The sequence below is a fragment of the Gopherus flavomarginatus genome, chromosome 9 (assembly GCF_025201925.1).
Source record: "Gopherus flavomarginatus isolate rGopFla2 chromosome 9, rGopFla2.mat.asm, whole genome shotgun sequence".
Taxonomy (NCBI): domain Eukaryota; kingdom Metazoa; phylum Chordata; order Testudines; family Testudinidae; genus Gopherus; species Gopherus flavomarginatus.
Window position 1 is genome coordinate 257,501 of NC_066625.1, and position 21,749 is coordinate 279,249.

The following is a 21,749-nucleotide window of genomic DNA, read 5'->3' on the forward strand; positions in this document are numbered from 1 at the left end:
TAGCAGGGAGCTGTTGGGGGCCCTGGGCCTGATGATACGCCCAGGGTGTCCAGAAACCCCATTGCTGTGGGGCTGCGTCCTGCTGTGGAGGCTCGCTGAACAGCGCCGCCTGCCGGTCGGTGCCCAGCGCGTACCCACTATCCGCCAGCGAAGACACGGACGGCTGCCTCGAGGGCCATGGCGGAGCGGACCCTGGATGGTAATGGTCCGCGCGGGCCGGCACGGGCGATCGTCTCGGTGCCGGGGACCGGTGCCGGGAGTCGTAACGGTGCCGGGAGCGGGACCGAGTTCTGCCACGGTGCCGGGATCTGGATCGGTACCGGGCGCCGCTTCGGTGCCGGGATCGGGACCTGCCACCGGTTCGGTACCGGGAGGTCGACCGGGACCGGGACCTGCCACCAGCTCGGCGCCGGGAGGTCGACCGGTGCGGCGAACGTCTGGATCGGCTCCTGGACTCGCGGTGCCGGTAACGGCGGCTGGAGTCCGACCGCGATCGTCTCGGTGTCGACCGGCGCCGCGAGTGCGACCGGTACCGCTGAGGGGAGCGGTGCCGGGACTGCGAGCGGCGGCGGGATCTGGAGCGACCCTGACGTCGGGACCTGGAGCGAGAACGAGAGTCCCGGGACGGTGCCGACATCATAGGCTTGCCTCTGGACACAACCCGCACCGGAGGTACCGGGGGTGGTAGCTGCGTGGGCTCGGTCAGGGCTATGAGGTCCCGTGCCGAGGCGAAGGCCTCTGGTGTAGATGGCACCACTATCTCAACCCCAGATGTCATGGGGGAGCTTGGCGGCACCGGACTCGACGGACCCGCCGGGCCCGGAGTCGACGGTGCCGGCGGCGCCGCGGCCGATACTGAGGCCGGGCGCTCCACTCGGGTGTGCCTGGCCGGAGTAGTGGACTTCGACGGCCTAGGCTCTGTCCCCGGTGCCGGAGAAGGTCGGTGCCGGGGAGTCTTCTCGGTGCCGGTGCGATCCGGTGCCGGCGCCGACATCACGGCCTGCGAAGCCGCCGGGTCAAGTGCCGCTTCCAGGAGAAGAGTCCGGAGCCTTTGATCCCTCTCCTTCTTAGTCCTTGGCTTAAAAGCCTTGCAGATGCGGCACTTGTCGGATCTATGCGATTCCCCCAGGCACTTCAGGCACGCGTCGTGGGGGTCGCTCGTGGGCATAGGCTTCTTGCAGGCCGCACACTGCTTGAAGCCCGGCGAACCAGGCATGAGCCCGGTGCCGGGTGCCGGGAAGGGCTAAGCCCCCGGCGAAAAACTATTTACAACTACTTAACACTTAACTACTACTATCTAACTAACAGTCTAATTAACAACTACAATAGAGATAACGATAGAAAAACAAGGAGAGCTAGGGACGTGGAGGACAGCTATGCCGCGCTCCACAGTTCCAACGACCGACACGGCGGTAAGAAGGAACTGAGGAGCGGGTGGGCCGGCAGGGATATATATTGGGCGCCATGGCGGCGCCACTCCAGGGGGCGACCTGCCGGCCCACTGGAGTTGCTAGGGTAAAAGTTTCCGACGAACGTGCACGCGCGGCGCGCACACCTAACTGGAATGGATGTGAGCAATCACTCGAAGAAGAATTAGACTTTTATTTTTTGGCTTTATGCTTCTCATACAGCAGCAGAATGCTGTTATGAGTTTTCAGCACTGAAAAAGCAATAAAAACAAGCAAGGTTCCCCCCACCATGTTTTGCCATGAAAACATTTCCATTCATTTTAGATTTTGTAGAGTAAAAAACCTCTGAAAGTCCTGCAGTAAAATTAGAGAAGATATGAATAATGATCTCTGATATCATATCATCCCCTAGCAGGGACTTCCTCTAAATCAGCTCCCCATCCCTTTTTGTGGTAAACTATCACTGAGTGAAATCCTGACCCCATTAAAGTTAATGGCAGTTTTGTCATTGACTCAAGTGGGTCAGGATTTCACACTGATTTTGAAAACTAGATGAGGAAATTCATTTTGTTGGAGGGAGTTTCTTTCTATCTGAAGGGGAGTTTCTTTCTAACTTGACATTTTCTCTTTTGTCCATTGGTTCAAAGGCTGCTTTCCCAATTAGCTATCTTTAAAAAATATGGCAAGATTTGAGGAAAGCACAGTAGCAGTGTGTGGGATCAAATGAGAGAAAAAGTGACGCAGTTAGTCTCACAGATTTGAGGGAAACATTTCCACACTTGGACGGCAACCACCATAATCAGATACAGCACTCAGCCTTACTTACTATACTTCTGTAAAAATGTAATAAAAATGGAATCACAGGACAATTGATTATTGCTACAACAGACAAGTTAGATTTCAAAGCAAGTTTATCTATAGCACTAATTTTATACCACAGACAGGTTGAAGCTTTCAGCATTTCATCACCAGTGATATGGTCTTTTTTTTTTTTTTAATCTAGAGAAATGCTGTTACATTTCAGAGTTGTGGCGGGGGAGGGAAAGGGGGAGAAGGGTCTTGCATATTTGAATTCCTCCCTTCATACGAGTTAACTGTGGCCTTCTGCATTTTACAGACAAGAACTTTGCCCTTTCCCTAAACATTACATATACACTGGCTTTCATAAGGCACTAATTTTTTTTTTAACCAAAATAATTTTAAATATTTAACTCCTATTTAGATAACATTTCTTACATTGTTTACAGTTCACTCTTCTTTGGTGTGTGGATGTCAGGCATCCTAGTATATGCCTGGGGTTCAAAAAGTTTTGATTTGTGAACCACTCACTCTAAACTGGTTCCCCTAAAATATCAGATCCCAAAAGATGAAGATAATTGATTATGTTGTTTCTTGGCACTCGCCTATTGATAAATTTGTAGTCTAGTCACAATATTGTCCACTCAGCACCACTATAAACATCAGCTTTGATAATGGCCAATGTGCTAGTCAGAGTTGATTTTCCTTAAAAAAAAATCTGAGAAATTGATTTAGATTAACCAAGTCTGAGTGACTATCATTCAGGAGTAAAGAGTTAGAGAAGGGTCACTTCTACAATGGGGAGTGCTGGGGAGGAGGCTAACAATGAAAAGGCATACAATATTAGAAGACTTTATTTAAAAAAAAGGGTCATTGAATTTTACTTTCTGAAACTATACTTAACTGGAAGACTTTTCTCCTTTTAATCATTTCAATGAAGATAATGAAACAAAAACCTTTATATAAACAGTTTATTTACTCTAAACAGCAACACAGACAAAACGCCATATAAACACAAAAGGAAGTGATGCAGAATCAAGATGCTGGCTGACTTTGGATCTCTGAGGCTCTTAAGCAATAACAACCTAGTTTCTGAAAGATAGAAAAACAAAGTAAGGGGAGGGAAGGGGGTGGAGGGTATGATTTTTTCATACAGCCAGCTAGAGTCTAAATATAGTTCTAAACATTTTAAAGCATGCCTGCATCAGATAGCAAAGTAACTAGAGATACTAGTGAATTTATAGAAGTATAAAAGTTTATAATTTTACAGCAGTTGAAATACTGACATCAATATTAAAATAAAAGCAAGTTTTACATAACAATCAAAAATACAAAAGACTGAAGGAAGAGACCCTGTATGAAAAAACTGGGGGCAATTCAGCAAATTCAGAACTGTATACAAGTGGCGAATATGGAAAATGGCACACATACGACCCCCTCCCCTAAGTGAATATTAATTGTACATAGCAACATTAGATTTTGCAAAAATTTTGTAAACAAGTTCTTGCCAAACCAATCCCTTCCTTTTTAAAGATGCTGTATGACAGGTGCTTATGATGGCGCAAACTTCTTGGCTTGTGCTCGAACCCTCTTTTCATATTCCACTCTGTTTTGGCTGGATATAAAAAAATAAAGGTCATTAGATGTTTCAGATGTCAAATAGTATTCATGGTGCAGCTTGACATAGTTAAGTAGTTCTCATCCATATGAGACCCTCAAATTATTCCTTAAGGCAAGAGAGATTAGGCAGAGGTGAAGTATCTTACGTACTCATGACAGTAGGAAAACCCATGACTGAATTGACCGAAGGATAAACTGAAAATCTTGGCTATACCAACAGCTCACTGTCCAAACACTGCTCATTTAATTAACGAGAGGGTCATTTGCACTGTAGGACTCATTTTGTTTGGAAAGAAGTGACTAGTCAAAACAGGTTGGTAGCCTAGGTACGGCAGAGCTCACTAACATCTGTTCAGTAGGGTTTGCTGCAGGAAATAGGAAGAAGATTGTATCTTAGAAGTAAAAGCATTTTGGGGAAGGAGACAAGATATTTACAGAGTTACTCTGTTAGATTCACCACAGAATAGATGTCTGTGAAAATACCATGACATTTCTATTATTTCATTAAGTGCTCTTCATATACTAAAGTATTTAGACAGAAGGTGGGTGAGATAGTATGTTACCTCACCCACCCGTGTCTCTAATATCCTGGGACCAACACGGTTACTACTACACTACACTGCATACTAAAGTAATGTAATTTCTTCTAAAGTTTCTCTTACACACGTTATATCACCACAGAACACAATCTCACTGAAGATTTGGTAAATGACAGGGTTTCTCCTCAGGGTCTCACATCCCTTTCTTCCCACCCTAAAAGTCAGGTAAGAGAAGATGCTGGGCTTAGAAGGCTGTGTATAGATGTGCAGTTTAACTTACTTTCCTATATCTAAAAGGAGGAAAAAGACAAGATAATTCTGGGAACTGGTACTGGTAGTTTACAACATGGCTACTACTTCAGAACAGGCCAGCAGTAAAACACAGTACAGCAGAAATCTAAACAAAGCATTGGCAAGTGAAGGAAATTTATTCTTGAACATTTAACAGTTCATATAAAAAGGACACCTGTTCACAAAGCACCATGTCTTCCCATGCATTTGGGTACCAGATCAAGTTGCAACCGCACGTAATTTTTTGTCTGCTGACAGTTTCTCTCACCACCAATTATGCATTAAGAATAGCCTACAGACCCAGGAAATCAGTGTCTGGTGCACCAGACACATCACAAGTCTATTTGGATGATTTTTTTTTGGCTGGGCTCTAGTTTGTAAATATAGACTCTTAGCTATTCTTATAGATTCCTACTATATAAAATAATTCCTCCAGATGTAGAAGTTAGCTCGCAAGTCTTTCACTTTGGAGTGGTCTTGATTTTAAACCTAAATTAAATTTAAATTAAGATAAAACTTTGTTTCTGCATGTGCATGAGATAGATCACACAATTCAGCATTATTGGCAGTCCCTGCTCTGGGGAGGGCTAGTGCTGAAATAGGCATGGGTGTGTACAGTTGAAGCACCTTAGCTTAGCTGCAAGAGAAGCTGGCACACCACCAGCTGCAGGCCTGCTATAAACCAGTTCTGTGTAAGAATCCTTCCTTATGAACATGAAACTTGCCTACAATTAAAGATTGAGTCATTTTCCTAAGAACTAGAGCATACACAGAGGGCTCTAACTCTTTAGTGTTCCCAATGTACTCATAACTTGATGCCTAGTTACGAGTGATCAGGCATAAAACACCAGCTAACAATGTGTTCTCTTGCTGTCTTATTCCAAAGGCTCCAAACAAAGGAACTTAGTCTATTAACTAACTGTTTGGCTTTCCTTCTGTGGTGGCACATTTGTAATTTGTCTTAATGTTTTAAAGGGATAAACTTGAAGTCCATAGGACTGGAAGGACATTATGGATCATGTCCAGTCCTTTACTATCACAGGAAACCATGTCGTATAATCCCATTCATAAGTTTATCAGGCTGCATGTTAAATCCAGTTGTTTCTTGACCTCACTACTTCTGTTAGGGGGCTGTTATAGAACCTCACTCCTCTGATGATTAGAAACCTCCTAATTTCCAGACTAAATTTACTCATGGCCAGTTTATATCCATTTGTTCTTGTACCAACACTGTCCTTTTGCTTCAACAGCTCTTCTCTCTTCCTGGTGTTTACCCCCCTATGTATTTATAGAGATCAATCAAATCCTCTCTCAGCCTTCATTTTGCTAGGCTGAACAAGCCAACCTCTTTTACTCTACTATTATAAGACAGACTCTCCACTTCCCTGACCATCAGCCCTTTTCAGCACCTGTTCTGGTTTGAATTAATCTTTCTTGATCAGGTGATCAGAATTGTACAGAGTATTCCAGAAGAAGTTTTGCTAATACCTTGTACAATAGCATTAATACTTCCCTATAAGTTCCTAGGGTGTCTTTCACGTCATACTGGTGACTCAGTGTCACCCTGTGATCAACTAATACATCCAAAGTCTCTCCTTTTATTGTTTACATTATGCCTCTTCTCCTACGATGCAGCCTAGTGAGCAATTTGTCAGTAGAAGTATTTTAACATGGAATTGAGAGTCCCTCCTCCAACCAGACGACAGAAATTCTGTTATAGCTAGTCAGAAGTAACTGTGTTTTAGTCCTGCTTGAGTTCAGCTTTTTGTGTGTGAAAGTGTGTGTGAGAGAGAGAGAGTGAGTGAGTGTGTGATCAATATAGGTAATGAGAGTGTTCAAGCAGATGATCTTAAAAATCATCTCCCCAGCTTTAGATTTTCATTTAAAAACCACAAAAACATCTCTTACTCCCTCATCCCTCCCAGTCACTTATCCTTAAACATAATCTGTTCTTGCTCCATGCTAAAAAAAGCCACATTGACACTATCTTTAAATTCTCTGAATGCACTGTTTACAACCATTACCTCCAATTCCTCTCTGCCTGCTGGATCCTGGATCCATTCCAACCCTGCTTCTGTGGTCTCCACTATATTCATGCTGTCCTCAGAGTATCTAATGAGGTTTTCTTAACTAAATCCCAGGGCCAATACTCCATCCTCATCCTTTCTTGGTCACTATAGTACCACTCCCATCCTCCCAAATCACTCAGGTTCATAATCTGAATGTCATTTTTTGGCTCTGCCCTCTCTATGAGCCTTCATAGCCAGACTGTTTCCAAAATACGGCACTTTTTCCTTCATATAGTCTCCAAAACCTGGTCTTTTCTTTCCAGACTGCCAAAGCTCTCATTTACACTTATCTCATCTCTGGTCTTTACTACTGAGACTTTGATCCCATAAAGCCCATTCAAGACTCTGCTGCCAAAATAATTTTCCTTTAAGGTCCCGTCTCTCTTCCACTGCACCTTTTGAGTCCTTCTTAGAACTTCATTTTTCATCAATTCATAGATTCTAAGGCCAGAAGGAACCATTGTGATCATCTAGACTGACCTCCTGTATACTGCAGGCCACAGAACTTTCCCAAATCTTTTAGAAAAAAACATCCAATCTTGATTTAAAAATGGTCACTGATGGAGAATCCACCAAGACACTTGAAAAATTGTTCCAGTGGTTAATTACTCATTGTTAAATATACACCTTATTCCCAGTCTGAATTTGTCTAGCTTCAATTCCAGCTATTAGATCATGTTGCATTAATCTCTGCTAGATTGAAGAGGTTGTTATTAAATACTTGTTGAACCTTGTAGGTATAGTCTAATCAAGTCACCCCTTAACCTCCTCTGTTAAGCTAAATAGATTGAACTCCTTGTGTCTACCCATAAGGCATGTTATCTAATCCTTTAATCATTTTTGTGGCTCTTCTCTGAACCCTCTCCAATTTATCAACATCCTGAATTGTGGGACCTCAGAACCGGACACTGCACTCCAGCAGTTGCACCAGTGCCAAATACAGAGGTAACATAACCTTTCTGTTCCTACTTGAGATTGCTTTGTTTATGCATCCCATGATCATATTAAGCTCTTTTGGCCAGATTGAGAGCTCATGTGTAGCTGATGAACTACCATAACCCTGAAATCTTTTTCAGAGTTACTGCTTCTCAGGATAGAGTACTCCATTCTAGAAGTATGGCCTACATTCTTTGTTCCCTGATACATATGATTATATTTATCCATATTAGAACATATTGTTTGCTTATGCCCAATCTACCAAACAATCCAGATTGCTCTGAATCAGTGACCCATCCTCTTAGTTATCTATCTACCATTCCCGCAATTATTGTGTCATCAGTGATGATTTTATATTTTCTCCTAGGTCACTGATAAAGATGTTAACTAGTGCAAGACCTAGAACTGATCTCTCTGGGAACCCACTGTAAACACACCCCGCTCAATGATGATACCCCATTTACAGTTACATTTTGGGACCTAACAATTAGACAATTTTTAATCCATTTAATGTGAGCCATGTTAACTTTATATTGTTCTAATTTTTTTAATCAAAATGTTGTGCAGTACCAAACGCCTTACTGAAGTTTAAGAATATTATGACATCACTATTACCTTTACCAACCAAACTGGTAATCTCATAAAAATATATATATCAAGTTAGTTTTAGCTGTTACCTCTCAAGAGAGATTTTGGAGTCATTGTGAATAGTTCTTTGAAAACATCCACCACTTAATGTACAGTGGCAGTCAAAAAAGCTAACAGAATGTTGGGAATCATTAAGAAAGGGATAGATGAGACAGAAAATATCATTGCCTCTATATAAAATCCATGGTACATCCACATCTTGAATACTGCATGCAGACGTGGTCACCCCATCTCAAAAGAGATATTGCAGTTGGAAAAGGTTCTGAAAAGGGCAACAAAAATAATTAGGGGTGTGGAACAGCTTCTGTATGAGACAAGATTAATGAGATTGGGACTTTTCATCTTGGAAAAGAGAAGACTGGGGATGGGGAGAGGAGAGATATGACAGAGGTCTATAAAATCATGACTGATATGGAGAAAGTAAATAAGGCCTTGGCTAAACTTTAGAGTCACAGCGCTGGTGGTGGCTTTACAGCGCTACAACTCACTCCCCGTCCACACTGGCAAGGCACATACAGAGCTATCTCCCTGGCTACAGCGCTGCATGTACTCCACCTCCACAAGCGGAATAAAGAGAACAGCACTGGTGCTGCAGCACTGGGGTGCCAGTGTAAACAGTGATTAACCTTACTATGCTGTAACTGACCTCCAGAACCTTCCCACAATGCTTTTCAGTAAAGATGACACTCTGTTTTGTTGTGATGCCTGTTTGTTTTGTTGTGAACTCGGGCTCCCGGAGCTGCTTATCTAAAAAAGAAACACAGCTACTATTTGCTGTGAATGAGGCAGGGAGGGGGATCCCTTTGGAATGTCCACAGCTAGTGTTTGCTTGAGGAGAGAAGCAGCATGGTGGGCGGGTGAGGGGGTAAGTTTCGGAGCAGCTGCTTATCTGGTCTGTGAGGAAAAATACAAAGAGGGCTATTTGCATTTAGTGAATGAGAGAGGGGTGGGGAAAGGGGTCGGAACTTGCAAGGCAGGGAGCTGACACAGTGTCAGCTCCAAAAATCCACTCTCTCTCTCCCTCCCCCATGCTCCCTGTCACACTCCACCCCCTCCCTCTTTTGAAAAGCACATTGCAGCCACCTGAACGCTGGAATAGCTGCCCATAATGCAACACTTCCAACACCGCTGCAAATGTGGCCACAACAGTGCGTTGGTAGCTGTCAGTGTGGCCACACTGCAGCACTTTCCCTACACAGCTCTACGAAGACAGCTTTAACTCCCAGTGCTGCACAGCTGCAAGTATAGCCATACCCTAAGGAAGTGTTATTTACTCCTCCTCATAACAAAAGAACTAGGGATCACCAAATGAAATTAATAGGCAGCAGGTTTAACACAAACAAAAGGAAGTGTTTCTTCACACAACACATAGTCACCCTGTGGAACTCCTTGCCAGAACATGTTGTGAAGGCCAAGACTATAACTGGGTTCAAAAAAGAACTAGATAAATTCATGGAGGATATGTCCATCAATGGCTATTAGCCAGGATTGGAAGGGATGATGTCCCTAGCCTCTGTTTGCCAGAAGCTGGGAATGGGCGACGGTAGATGGATCACTTGATGATTACCTGTTCTGTTCATTCCCTATGGGGCACCTGGCATTGGCCACTGTCAGAAGACAGGATACTGGGTTAGATGGACCTTTGGTCTGACCCAGTATAGCTGTTCTTACATTGATCTATTTGCCATAAATTCAGGTTTATTTGCATTAATTACATTGCCTTCCTTTAGTTCTTTATTAAAGAAGTCCCTGTATCAGCTGCTCCATCATCATGCCCAGAATTGATGTCAGCCTGACAGCTCTAGAGTTTCCCAAGTCGCCCTTTTTAAAAATAGGCACATTAATTTTCTTCAAATTTTTCTTGAACTTCCCAAAGACTTATTGAAAATGAACATTAACAGTCCAGCAAACACCTCAGCCTTTTAAAACTATCTGATGCATGTTATCTGAACCTGCTGATTTAAAAATGTCAAACTTTCTTCTGCTCATAACATCCCACAGAGATACTAGTGGAAAGGAAAGAGTTATCACCTTATGATGAGACTGCATCATGTTTTCCCACACCCCAAGTACAGAACAGAAATATTTACTGAACACTTCTGTCTTTTCTGCATTATTATGGTTAATTCTTCCATTTTCATCTAGTAATGGACCAATACCATTTTGTCAGTATTCTTTTTATTCTCAATATGGTATGTTTAAAAAACCCCCCATCACTTATTGTCCTTAACACTGCTGGACAAATATTTCTCCTTGGGTCTATAGACTTTCCCTATAAATGTTCTGCAATTCCCACTTCTGATTTACAGTCACTTATCAACTTCCCCTTTATTCCATTTGTTATATACGATTTTTCTCAACTGCCTTCAATTCCCCTCTAAACCAGGTTTGTTTTTTTAAATCAGCAGCCTTTTTCCTCGATTGTGGCTTTTTGGGCATCTAGGAAGGGATTCTTAAATGATACCCAATTATCATTCACTTTTTTTATTAAATTTTTCCTCCCAGCTTCTTCAGTTCATAATTGCTTTCAGCTTTGTAAAACTGGCCCTATTAAATCACTAAGTAGATATTACTGGTCTGGACTTTTTTCTGCTTGCACATTATAAATGTGATCAAGCCACGAGCACCTGTACCAAATCTACCATTAACTTTTAGTTCTGTGTTCAGTTCTTCATCATCTGTTAGGACAAGGTCTAACATACAACTACTCTACATTGGCTGCAACACTTTTTGAGTTAGGAAACTCAACTATAATATTTAGAAATTCCAAGGATGTTTTTGTACTGGCAGCATGAGACCTCCAGCATGTCTCTATCAAACTGAAGTCCTCCATGATAGCTCAGTTTTCCCTGCTACACATTATAGATAGATACGTAAGGAGGCAGTTATTCTGTTCCCTAGTGTGATTTAGTGGTCTGTAGCAGGCATCAGCTGGTACCCCATGTTGTGTTTTTTCTGTTAAGACACTGATCCATAATCATTCAAGAGGACTCTCAAAAAACGTTAGTGACTAACAGATTATGTCAGTTCTTGGCATACAGTGCACTCCCCTTTCCCTTTTGCCTATTTGATCCTTCCTAAATAAAATAAAATGGTATAACCTAACATAATTGTGTGAATCGTCCCACCAGATTTCTGCAATACCACTCATCAAATTTACGTTAATAAATGAGCAATTCCAGTTCCTCTCGTTTGTTACCCAGGCTCTTAGCATTAGTGTATAGGCAATTAAAGAATTTCTTCCTCTCATGTCCTTTGGTTCCTTGATTCATTTTGTTCTCAACATCTCAATTTTCGGCCACCTAAGTGCTCATGTCTTCCCTCTTTCCACTGTCTCCTTTTGCTATTAGTTTAAGCCCCCCTGACTATTCTTGCTAGCCTTTCCCCAAGGAGACTGGTCCCTCTTCTACCGAGGTGGAGGCCATCCAAGTTATACAGCCTCCTCTTCCCATAGGAGGTGGAACAATGTTCTGCAAAGAAAACCCTCCATCCCGCACCACTTACCTAGCCAGCAAATTCACTTTCAGAATATTCCACCCTCTGTCTTTCTTTGCTTATGGGACAGGAAGGATCTCAGAGATGTTCTTTCTTACCTTTAAGATTTTACAGCTTAGCCCTACACTACTTGTCAGACTGATAATCTCATTGCATCCAATGCCATTTCATTCTGCCAAAGTTCCCAGCCTTCACGACCCATAAACCCACTTCTCACTAAGATCTCCATACTCCTTCCTATGCTGCCCCATATACACTGCACAAACTCCCCCGAAATAGCTGTAAACCCACTACTTTAAGACCAAAATGGCTATAGAACCTCCCAGCTCAGTACAGTTAGGAATGTAATGAGGAATGATTGTGCATGTAGCTACTGTATAGGACTTGTTAACTCATCCTTCCTCTCCTTTGCCTCTAGACATTAATTTCACCCAACTGTTATGTCTTGTTAACTTAGGATTATAAACTCTTTAGGGGCAAGGACTCTCTTTACATATCCATACAGCACAATGGGACTTTGATTCCTCATTAGGGCTATATATGCTACTGCATTAACTTGCCTTGCTATCACTGGACCTTCAACCTTAACTTTAGTTAGTTGGTTGTTTTATTGAGGTTACAGCATAAAACTGAACATCTCTACATAAAGCTGACCCAGAAATTATTTTCTAGAAGCTGCTTTACCTGTCTCACCATCAGTCACACAAATGGAGACCCAGAGTTTACAAACAGCTATAAACTGGTCAATGTGTTTAAAAAACAAACAAACCCCAACAACTAACCAGTAAATTGTGTAAGCCTCTGCTTGAGCTGGGTCTTGAATATTTGGTTCATTTAGAAGTTCTTGTATTCCTAACAAGATCTGTATAAGAAAATGTGGAAAAAAAATGTATGTAAATATTACTATGAAACATATACAATTCAGAACTTCTATAAATAAAATGTAGAATTGTACACAAGACATTCCAGAATCACACAAAGGATCAGCTGACAAAGCAAAGGTGTACAGTTTTAACAGAAGAATGTTATGACCTGTTTAATTGTGATTGCTGGCCTCCAATCCTTATCCTCCTCTAAGATGGAGAGGCACACTGTGCCTGAAGGATACACATTTGGGTGGAATAATGGTGGTTCAAATTTACCTAAGGAAGAAAAGAGTTCTTTATGTGCAAATCTAAGATTTTGGCCCAACTTTAAAATTAAACCAGAACATTTAAAAAGTCGACTTCTAGTAAAGCTGGCCATTTTCCCTACACCACAAGGCAACCAATCTCCCATTGTCACAATCCCATTCAGAAAATCCATTAAGTTTTTCTGCAGTGCAGTTACCTTTAGTTCTCCCTCTTTCATTGGGTCTACTTGTATCTCCATGTCAGATCTCAGTCACATTACTGATTAACATGACCAGTCCAGGCCAAAATATGTTCTGAATGAACAATATAACCTATTATCCATGCTAAGATAGGAGGATTTCATTAATGCTGAATGGCATTAAGTGCAGTGAAAATGTACACTCACCCAAACCTTTACTGCTTCCTCCCAAAGCTCAGATCCCACCACTATGAAATAGAGTGGACTGAAAGTGTATCCTGAATAATATTTAACACACAACGCTCTTTATGTTTAAATTGCTGTATGAACAGTCAGTGGATATTAATAGGCACTGAAATGATCAGGAGCACAACAAACAGCCTGCTTCGAAATACAGTTCCCAAAACAAGCACTGCCACAAGCAACAGCTCTTAAACCAGAGGACAGTTTCTCTTGCTATTTCACCAAGCTCTATTTAGAGTAGTTTTGTGATGGTCTGGGCCCAAAATGCTATACTAATTACATCAACACTCCACACTCCTTCATAAAATAAGGAAGCAGATCCACTCGGATGACCACATCTGCACTTTTTTCACCACCTATTCCCCCCCCTTCATTGCAGGTGCTATTATATTATATTATTTTTATTATAATATATGGATATATCTCTCTCTCATAAAACTGGAAGGGACCCTGAAAGGTCATCAAGTCCAGCCCCCTGTCTTCACTAGCAGGACCAATTACATTAAAGAGACATTTATAATACCTTTAAAGAGTCTCCTTGCCAAGAGTCTGTCCATTTTAAGTTTCCATCATTTTTTTTTCTGTGTTTCACTTTATCTTTAGTTATTAAGACTAATAACTGCATTCAGAACACAACAGTGAATTTTAAATTATGCTTAAATTGCATTTAAATCAGGACATTTCTATTCCATTTAGGTTGTACAATCAATTTTGTCCCTAAAATTAAATTGTGTTTCTTTAATACCTCTGTTGCCTTTCTAAGGACTTAAATGCAAAGTGACAGATGACTGATTCTGTAGCAAGACAGTTTCAGAGATATTCCGCATCTTTAAAATGAAGAATTCCATTAATACCGGCAGAATCTTTCAAGCCAGCTGATATTTCTCCTAATGCCTGCTGTATGTTTTTACAAGTGAAAGGTAGGCTCTCTTATGTCACCAGCATGAAATTGGAGATCAACTGAAGAAAGAGCCTAAACACATCAGGTCAATTTCCAAGGTGCAGAAGAAACAGGACAGAAACCTTTAGGTGGCATACTGTACTCTCTCAGGGTATGTCTACACTATGGGATTATTCCGATTTTACATAAACCGGTTTTGTAAAACAGATTGTATAAAGTCAAGTGCACACGACCGTACTAAGCACATTAATTTGGTGGTGTGTGTCCATGTACCGAGGCTAGCGTCGATTTCCGGAGCGTTGCACTGTGGGTAGCTACCCCGTAGCTATCCCATAGTTCCCGCAATCTCCCCCGCCCCTTGGAATTCTGGGTTGACAGCCCAGTGCCTGATGGGGCAAAAAACATTGTCGCGGGTGGTTCTGGGTACAGCCTCACCCCTCCCTCCGTGAAAGCAGCAGAAAACCCTTTCACACCCTTTTTCCTGGGTGAACTGTGCAAATGCCATAGCACAGCAAGCATGGACCCTGCTCAGATCAAGACCACAATCGTGGACGTTGTAAACACCTTGTGCATTCTCGTGCAATCTGCGCTGAACCAGGACCTGCAAAGCCAGGCGAGGAAGTGGCGGCTACGGCAGAACGGCAACGAGAGTGATGAGGACATGGACACAGAATTCTCTCAAAACGCGGGCCCCTGCGCTTTGCAGATCCTGTTGGTAATGGGGCAGGTTCTAGCCATTGAACGCTGATTTTGGGCCCAGGAAACAAGCACAGACTGGTGGGACCGCATAATTTTGTGGTTTGGGATGATTCGCAGTGGCTGCGAAACTTTCGCATGCGTAAGGGCACTTTCATGGAACTCTGTGACTTGCTTTCCCCTGCCCTGAAACGCCAGAATACCAAGATGAGAGCACCCCTCACAGTGGAGAAGCGAGTGGCAATAACCCTCTGGAAGCTTGCAACGTCAGACAGCTACCGGTCAGTCAAGAATCAATTTGGAGTGGAAAAATCTACTGTGGGGGCTGCTGTGATGCAAGTAGCCAAAGCAATCATTAAGCTGCTGCTACGAAAGGTTATGACTCTGGGAAACGTGCAGGTCATAGTGGATGGTTTTGCTGCAATCGGATTCCCTAACTGTGGTGGGGCGATAAACAGAACCCATATCCCTATCTTGGTACCGGAGCACCAGGGCACCCAGTACGTAAATCGCAAGGGGTACTTTTCAATGGTGCTGCAAGCACTGGTGGATCACAAGGGACGTTTCACCAACATTCACGTGGGATGGCCAGGAAGGGTTCATGACGCTCGTGTCTTCAGGAACAATACTCTGTTTAAACGGCTGCAGCAAGGGAATTACTTCCCAGACCAAAAAATAACAGTTGGGGATGTTGAAATGCCTGTAGTTATCCTGGGTGACCCAGCCTACTCCTTGATGCCATGGCTCATGAAGCCATACACAGGCAGCCTGGACAGTAGTCAGGAGCTGTTCAACTACAGGCTGAGCAAGTGCAGAATGGTGGTAGAATGTGCATTTGGCCGTTTAAAGGCACGCTGGCGCACATTACTGACTTGCTCAGACCTCAGCCAAACCAGTGTCCCCATTGTTATTGCTGCTTGCTGTGTGCTCCACAATCTCTGTGAGAGTAAGCGGGAGACCTTTATGGCGGGGTGGGAGGCTGAGGCAAATCAGCTGGCCGCTGATTACGCGCAGCCAGACACCAGGGCGATTACAAGAGCACACCATGAAGAGGTGCGCATCAGAGAAGCTTTGAAAACGAGTTTCATCACGGGCCAGGGTACGGTGTGACTGTTGTGTTTGTTTCCCCTTGACGAACCCGCCCCCTTGATTGACTCATTCCCTGTAAGCAACCCTCCCTCCCCCTTCGATTACAGCTTGCTTAAGGAAACAAAGTCACTATCGTTTAAAAATCATGTATTCTTTATTAAAAAGTCATTATAAAAAGAGGGAGAGAACTGACAAGGTAGCCTGGGTGTGGTTTGGGAGGAGGATAGGAGGGAAGGAAAGGGCCACTAAAAAAAATTTCAAAGTAATGACAGCCTTTTGGTTGGGCTGTCCACAGGGGTGGAGTGGGCGGGTGCATGAAGCCTACCCCCACGCGTTCTTACATGTCTGGGTGAGGAAGATACGGAACATGGTGAGGGATGAAGGTAGTTACACAGGGGCTGCAGCAGCACTCTGTGACCCTGCTGCTGTTCCTGAAGCTCCACCAGACGTTGGAGGATGTCAGTTTGATCACGCAGCAGCCCCAGCGTTGCATCCCGCCACTGCTGGTCTTCCTGCCGCCACCTCTCATCTCGAGCGTCCCTCCTATCCTCACGTTCGTCCCTCCTATCCTCACGTTCACTGGCATCTTTCCTGTAATTTGCTACCAAATCCTTCCACTCATTCAGATGAGCTCTTTCATTGCGGGTCACTTCCATGATTTCCGAGAACATTTCGTCTCGCGTCTTTTTTTTCCACCGCCTTATCTGAGATAGCCTTCGGGATGGAGTAGGGAGGCTTGAAAAATTTGCAGCTGCATGAGGGAGGGGAAAAAAAAAAGGGGAGGGGAGAGAAATATTTAAAAAGATACATTTTACAGGACAATGCTTATACTCTTTCACAGTGAACAACACTATTCACCTTATATAGCACGTGATTTCACTACAAGGTCGCATTTTGCATCTTAATATTGAGTGCCTGTGGCTCTGGTGTTACAGATCTCACAGACGCAGGTCTGGGCAGCAGAATTCAGCTCGCATGTGGCCATAGTAAGCCATTGTCTTTCGGCTTCTGCAGCCTTCATATACACAGTGCCCTCCTTTCCCAAATACCAAGCAAATCCCGTATAGTGCTGCTTCTTTCCTGTTAACATGTAGCAGCAGAAACCACCCCCCATCCAATTCTCTGGGATGACTGCTTTCCCCCTGCCCCCCAACACGTGGCTGGTATCATGGAAGATCACTGCTAATCACCCCCCTTCCCCGCCACCACGTGGCTGGTAGCAGGGAAGATCCCTTCTAGCCAAACACGAAAAAGCTCTGCGCCATTTCCCCCCCTCCCCGCTTGGCTACCTGCAAGGAAGGATTTCTTTTAAGCAACAGGCAAACAGCCTAGTAGGAATGGCCATCTCTGTCCCCTTAATTAAATTCCTGAATTTCAACCAGGTTACCATGAACGATATCACTCTCCTAAGGATAACACAGCAAGCTAAAGAAAGGATGTTGCTTGAATGCCAGCAATCACTGGGACCATATGCAGCTAGGCTTTGTCATGCAATGATACCAGACTACTTGCTACATGCATGGCGTGGTCAAGCGTCCTACCATGGTGGACGGAATAAGGCTGCCTTGCCCAGAAACCTTCTGCAAAGGCTTTTGGAGTACCTCCAGGAGAGCTTCATGGAGATGTCCCTGGAGGATTTCCGCTCCATCCCCAGACATGTTAACAAACTTTTCCAATAACTGTACTGGCCGCGAATGCATCCCAAGTCCTCAGGGCAAATCAATCATTAAAAAACGCTTGCTTTTAAACCATGTTTTATATTTACAAAAGGTACACTCACCAGAGGTCGCTTCCATGGCTTCGTTGTCTGGGCTAGTGGCTTGGGAGGGTAATTACGTCTGGGTGAGAAAAAGCTCCTGGCTGTTGGGGAGAACGGAGTGCTGTGTGCTCTCTGCAAGCTCGTCCTCCTCCTCATCTTCCCCGTCCGCAGAATCCTCACCCATGGCTGAGATTACCACCCCCACCTCGGAATCCACGGACAGGGGTGGGTAGTGGTGGTGGACCCCCCTAGAATTGCATGCAGCTCAGCGTAGAAGCAGCATGTTTTCGGCCCTGCCCCGGACCTTCCATTTGCTTCTTTGGTTTTCTGGTAGGCTTGTCTGAGCTCCTTAACTTTCACTCTGCACTGCACTGAGTCCCCTGGTGTGGCCTCTCTCCATCATAGCCTTGGAAATTTTTTCAAATGTTTTTTCATTTCGTCTTTTGGAACGGAGTTCTGTTAGCACAGAATCCTCTCCCCATACAGCGATCAGATCCAGTATCTCCCGTGCGGTCCATGCTGGAGCTCTTTTTCGATTCTCAGGAGACTGCATTGTTACCTGTGCTGATGAGCTCTGCGTGGTCACCTGTGCTGGAGAACTCTCCCCGCTGGCCAAACAGGAAATGAAATTCAAAAGTTTGCGGGGCTTTTCCTGTCTACCTGGCCAGTGCATCCAAGTTCAGATTGCTGTCCAGAGCGGTCACAGTGGTGCACTGCGGGATACCGCCCGAAGGCCAATACCGTCGATTTGCAGCCACACTAATCCTAATCCGATATGGTAATACCGATTTCAGCGCTGCTCCTCTCGTCGGGGAGGAGTACAGAAACTGGTTTAAAAGAGCCCTTAATATTGATATAAAGGGCCTCATTGTGTGGACGGGTGCAGCATTAAATCGGTTTAATGCTGCGAAAATCGGTATAAACGCATAGTGTAGACCAGGCCTACAGGACCATCCCATTCAATTCATTATCCCAACTATACACATAAAATGATAGGGTCCAAATTAGCTGTTACCAGTCAGAAAAGAGATCTTTGAGTCATCATGAATATTTCTCTGAAGGCAGCAGCAATCAAAAAAGCTATCAGAATATAGGTAACCATTAGCAAAGGGCTAGATAATAAGACAGAAAATATGATAATGCCGCTACACAAGTCTATAGTATGCCTACACTTGGAATACTGCATACACTTCTGATCGTTCATCTCAGAAAAAGAGATTAGAATTGCAAAAAACAGAGAATGTCAACAAAAAACAATTAGGAGTATGGAACAACTTCCATATGAGAAGAGATTAAAAAGACTAGGGGCTGGTCTACACTACGGGGGGAAATCGATCTTAGATACGCAACTTCAGCTACGTGAATAACGTAGCTGAAGTCGAATATCTAAGATCAGATTACTCACCCGTCCTCACCGCGCGGGATCGATGTCCGCGGCTCCCCCTGTCGATTCCGCAACTCTGTTGGGGTTGGTGGAGTTCCGGAATCGATGTAAGCGCGCTCGGGGATCGATATATCGCATCTAGATGAGACACGATATATCGATCCCCGAGCAATCGATTTTAACCCGCTGATACGGCGGGTAGTCTAGACGTAGCCTAGGACTATTCATCTTAGGAAAGACGATTAAGGGGGGACAAGATAGATGGATTATAAAAAAAATCATAAATGGTGTGGAAGAAGTGAATATGCAAATATTATTTACCCTTTCACATAACACAAAAAACAGGGGTCATCCAATGAAATTAATAGGTATCAGGTTTAAAATAAACATAAGGAAGTACTTCTTCATGCAACACCCAGTCAACCAGTGGAAGTTATTGCCAGGGGATGTTGTGAAGGCCAAACACATAACTAGATTCCACAAAGAACTGGACAAGTTCATGGAGGATAGGTCTATCAATGGCTATTAGTCAAGAGGGTCAGGATGCAATCTCATGCTCTGGATGTCCCTACACCTGACTGCTAGAAGCTGGGATTGGGCCTCTTGATAACTGCTCTGTTCTGTTAATTCCTCCCGAAGTACCTGGTACCAGCCACTGTCGGAAGACAGGATGTTGGACTAGATGGACCACTGGTCTGACCCAGTATGGCCATTCTTATGTTCTAATTGGAAAAACTTACATCTTGACATCAATGTGAGATGAGCATCATCTGAGGCAGGAATGTGTTAAGACATCAAAAAGCAACAACCTTGTTTTTAAAAAGTCATATGTGGTAATTTAAATAATAGATTAAAATCCATGGATTTTCTGTCTATGGAGTTCTGTTGTCCCAGCTAAACACTGGATTTCTTGAAAAAATAATTTGTTCAAGAAATCCAGTGTTTAGCTGGGACAACAGAACTCCATAGACAGAAAATCCATGGATTTTAAAGACACTTTTCCTACAAATTCCCCTAATGGATACTGGAACATTAAAATCAGTAGTAGCTATATAGCTATCATAAAGCAGAATGTATTGGCTCAGCAGCCAAATACCACTACTACGAACACCAAAGATAATCCTAAATACAAATGGTTTCTACAGTTTGCAGTAGGATAAAAAAATTGCAAAGAAATAATTTTTATTTATGTAATACTATAATGTGTCCTGTATGCATATCACATGCAAAAAAGCCAAATTAATGTTAATGTAATGTTATGATTATGTTAAAGTGAAGACACTCCAAAAATTATTACTACTACAACAACAACGCTGCACCTCCTGTGTATCGTATAGTATACTGGAACATTTAAGGAAAAAGGAACAGAAAAATACGAGGTGGACACAACTTAGCTAAGGTAAAAATGGATAGAACAATCCGAATATTTGAAAATTTGATTTCCCATCTTTAATATTTAATTAAAACTAGATTTTTAAAAAACCAAATGAAGAAAAATCTGGAGCCAGGTAGCCTCAGAGCTCTCGCTGTATGTCTATTCAGCTTATGGAGGTCTTTTGAAACAAGTATGCACTTCACTCACTGCACACATGTTCACACAGCTTCCACTTAGGTGCTACCCTCTTAACTTAAGGTACTTTTCTATCAAGAATGCACAAAACATAATTTTTAATATAAAACTAAGCAGATGCAACAGTTGTCGGTGACAACTATGCCAAGTTTCAAAATTAAGACTTTTTACTGGAACCATATTAGAAAAAATGTGAAATCTTTCCCGCTAAAAAACAAAACAAAACAAAAACAAAAACAAAAACGCAAACCAAACCCCCCCCAAACAAAACAAAAAAAAAAAACCCACAGATTTTTTTCTAATCTCCCTGAATTTCAGTAGCTGAACAGCTTTCTTAAAAACTTTCCAAAGAGGCAAGCCAGGAAAAAATTTTTTTTTAAAGATGTATATGTAAACACACATGAAAATAAGGATTATAACCATTTTAGTTTTAATTATAATAAGCATTAAACATCCAGGATAATTAATGAAGTGTTATAAAAGCTCCACCCTACCAGGTAGTTTTTCATATGGCGATATGCACTCATATTCAACACCATTCTACTACAAACTGGTATTCTGTCACTTTACTTACATTTTGGGGGTGAGGAGGGATAGTCATCCTTGAAAAGCATCCGAAGTTTAAATAAGCCTCCTTCCCATGGTGTCTGTCAGGAAATTTCAGCGAAGTTAGTTAGATTATGGTAACACCCAAAGTATGCCAAGCACTTTCAAAATAGATGGGGAGTTTATAGTCTACAGAGAACAAAGAGAAATTAAAGGTGCATGCCAGGGAAAAAACCATTCAAGCACAAGTAGCCATGTAACAGCCCTATCTGCTACATCATATACATTTATTTTAATATTTTGTATAGGATACTTGCCCCTCTGCTACCTATTGTTAGGTTTTTTTAAAAAACTTTTTACCTTCTTTAAAATGTATTTTGTGTTCTAAGGCACTAAGTTAATTTCAATTAAACATTTCCCAGACTTTGTTTTAAGCTACTCTTCT

General features: G+C 42.8%; 1 protein-coding gene across 1 annotated transcript in view; it reads right to left on the reverse strand.

Moving 5' to 3' along the window:
• Nucleotides 1-3,163: 3,163 nt before the first annotated feature.
• Nucleotides 3,164-21,749, reverse strand: part of UBE2I (ubiquitin conjugating enzyme E2 I) — a 39,735-nt gene continuing 21,149 nt past the window's right edge. The window contains exons 4-7 of the mRNA XM_050967670.1: nucleotides 21,333-21,405; nucleotides 12,838-12,947; nucleotides 12,588-12,667; nucleotides 3,164-3,822 (exon numbers count right to left, since the gene is read on the reverse strand). Coding sequence (XP_050823627.1) covers nucleotides 3,759-3,822; nucleotides 12,588-12,667; nucleotides 12,838-12,947; nucleotides 21,333-21,405 — 327 coding nt within the window. The 3' untranslated portion in view covers nucleotides 3,164-3,758. The remainder of the gene's footprint in view (nucleotides 3,823-12,587; nucleotides 12,668-12,837; nucleotides 12,948-21,332; nucleotides 21,406-21,749) is intronic.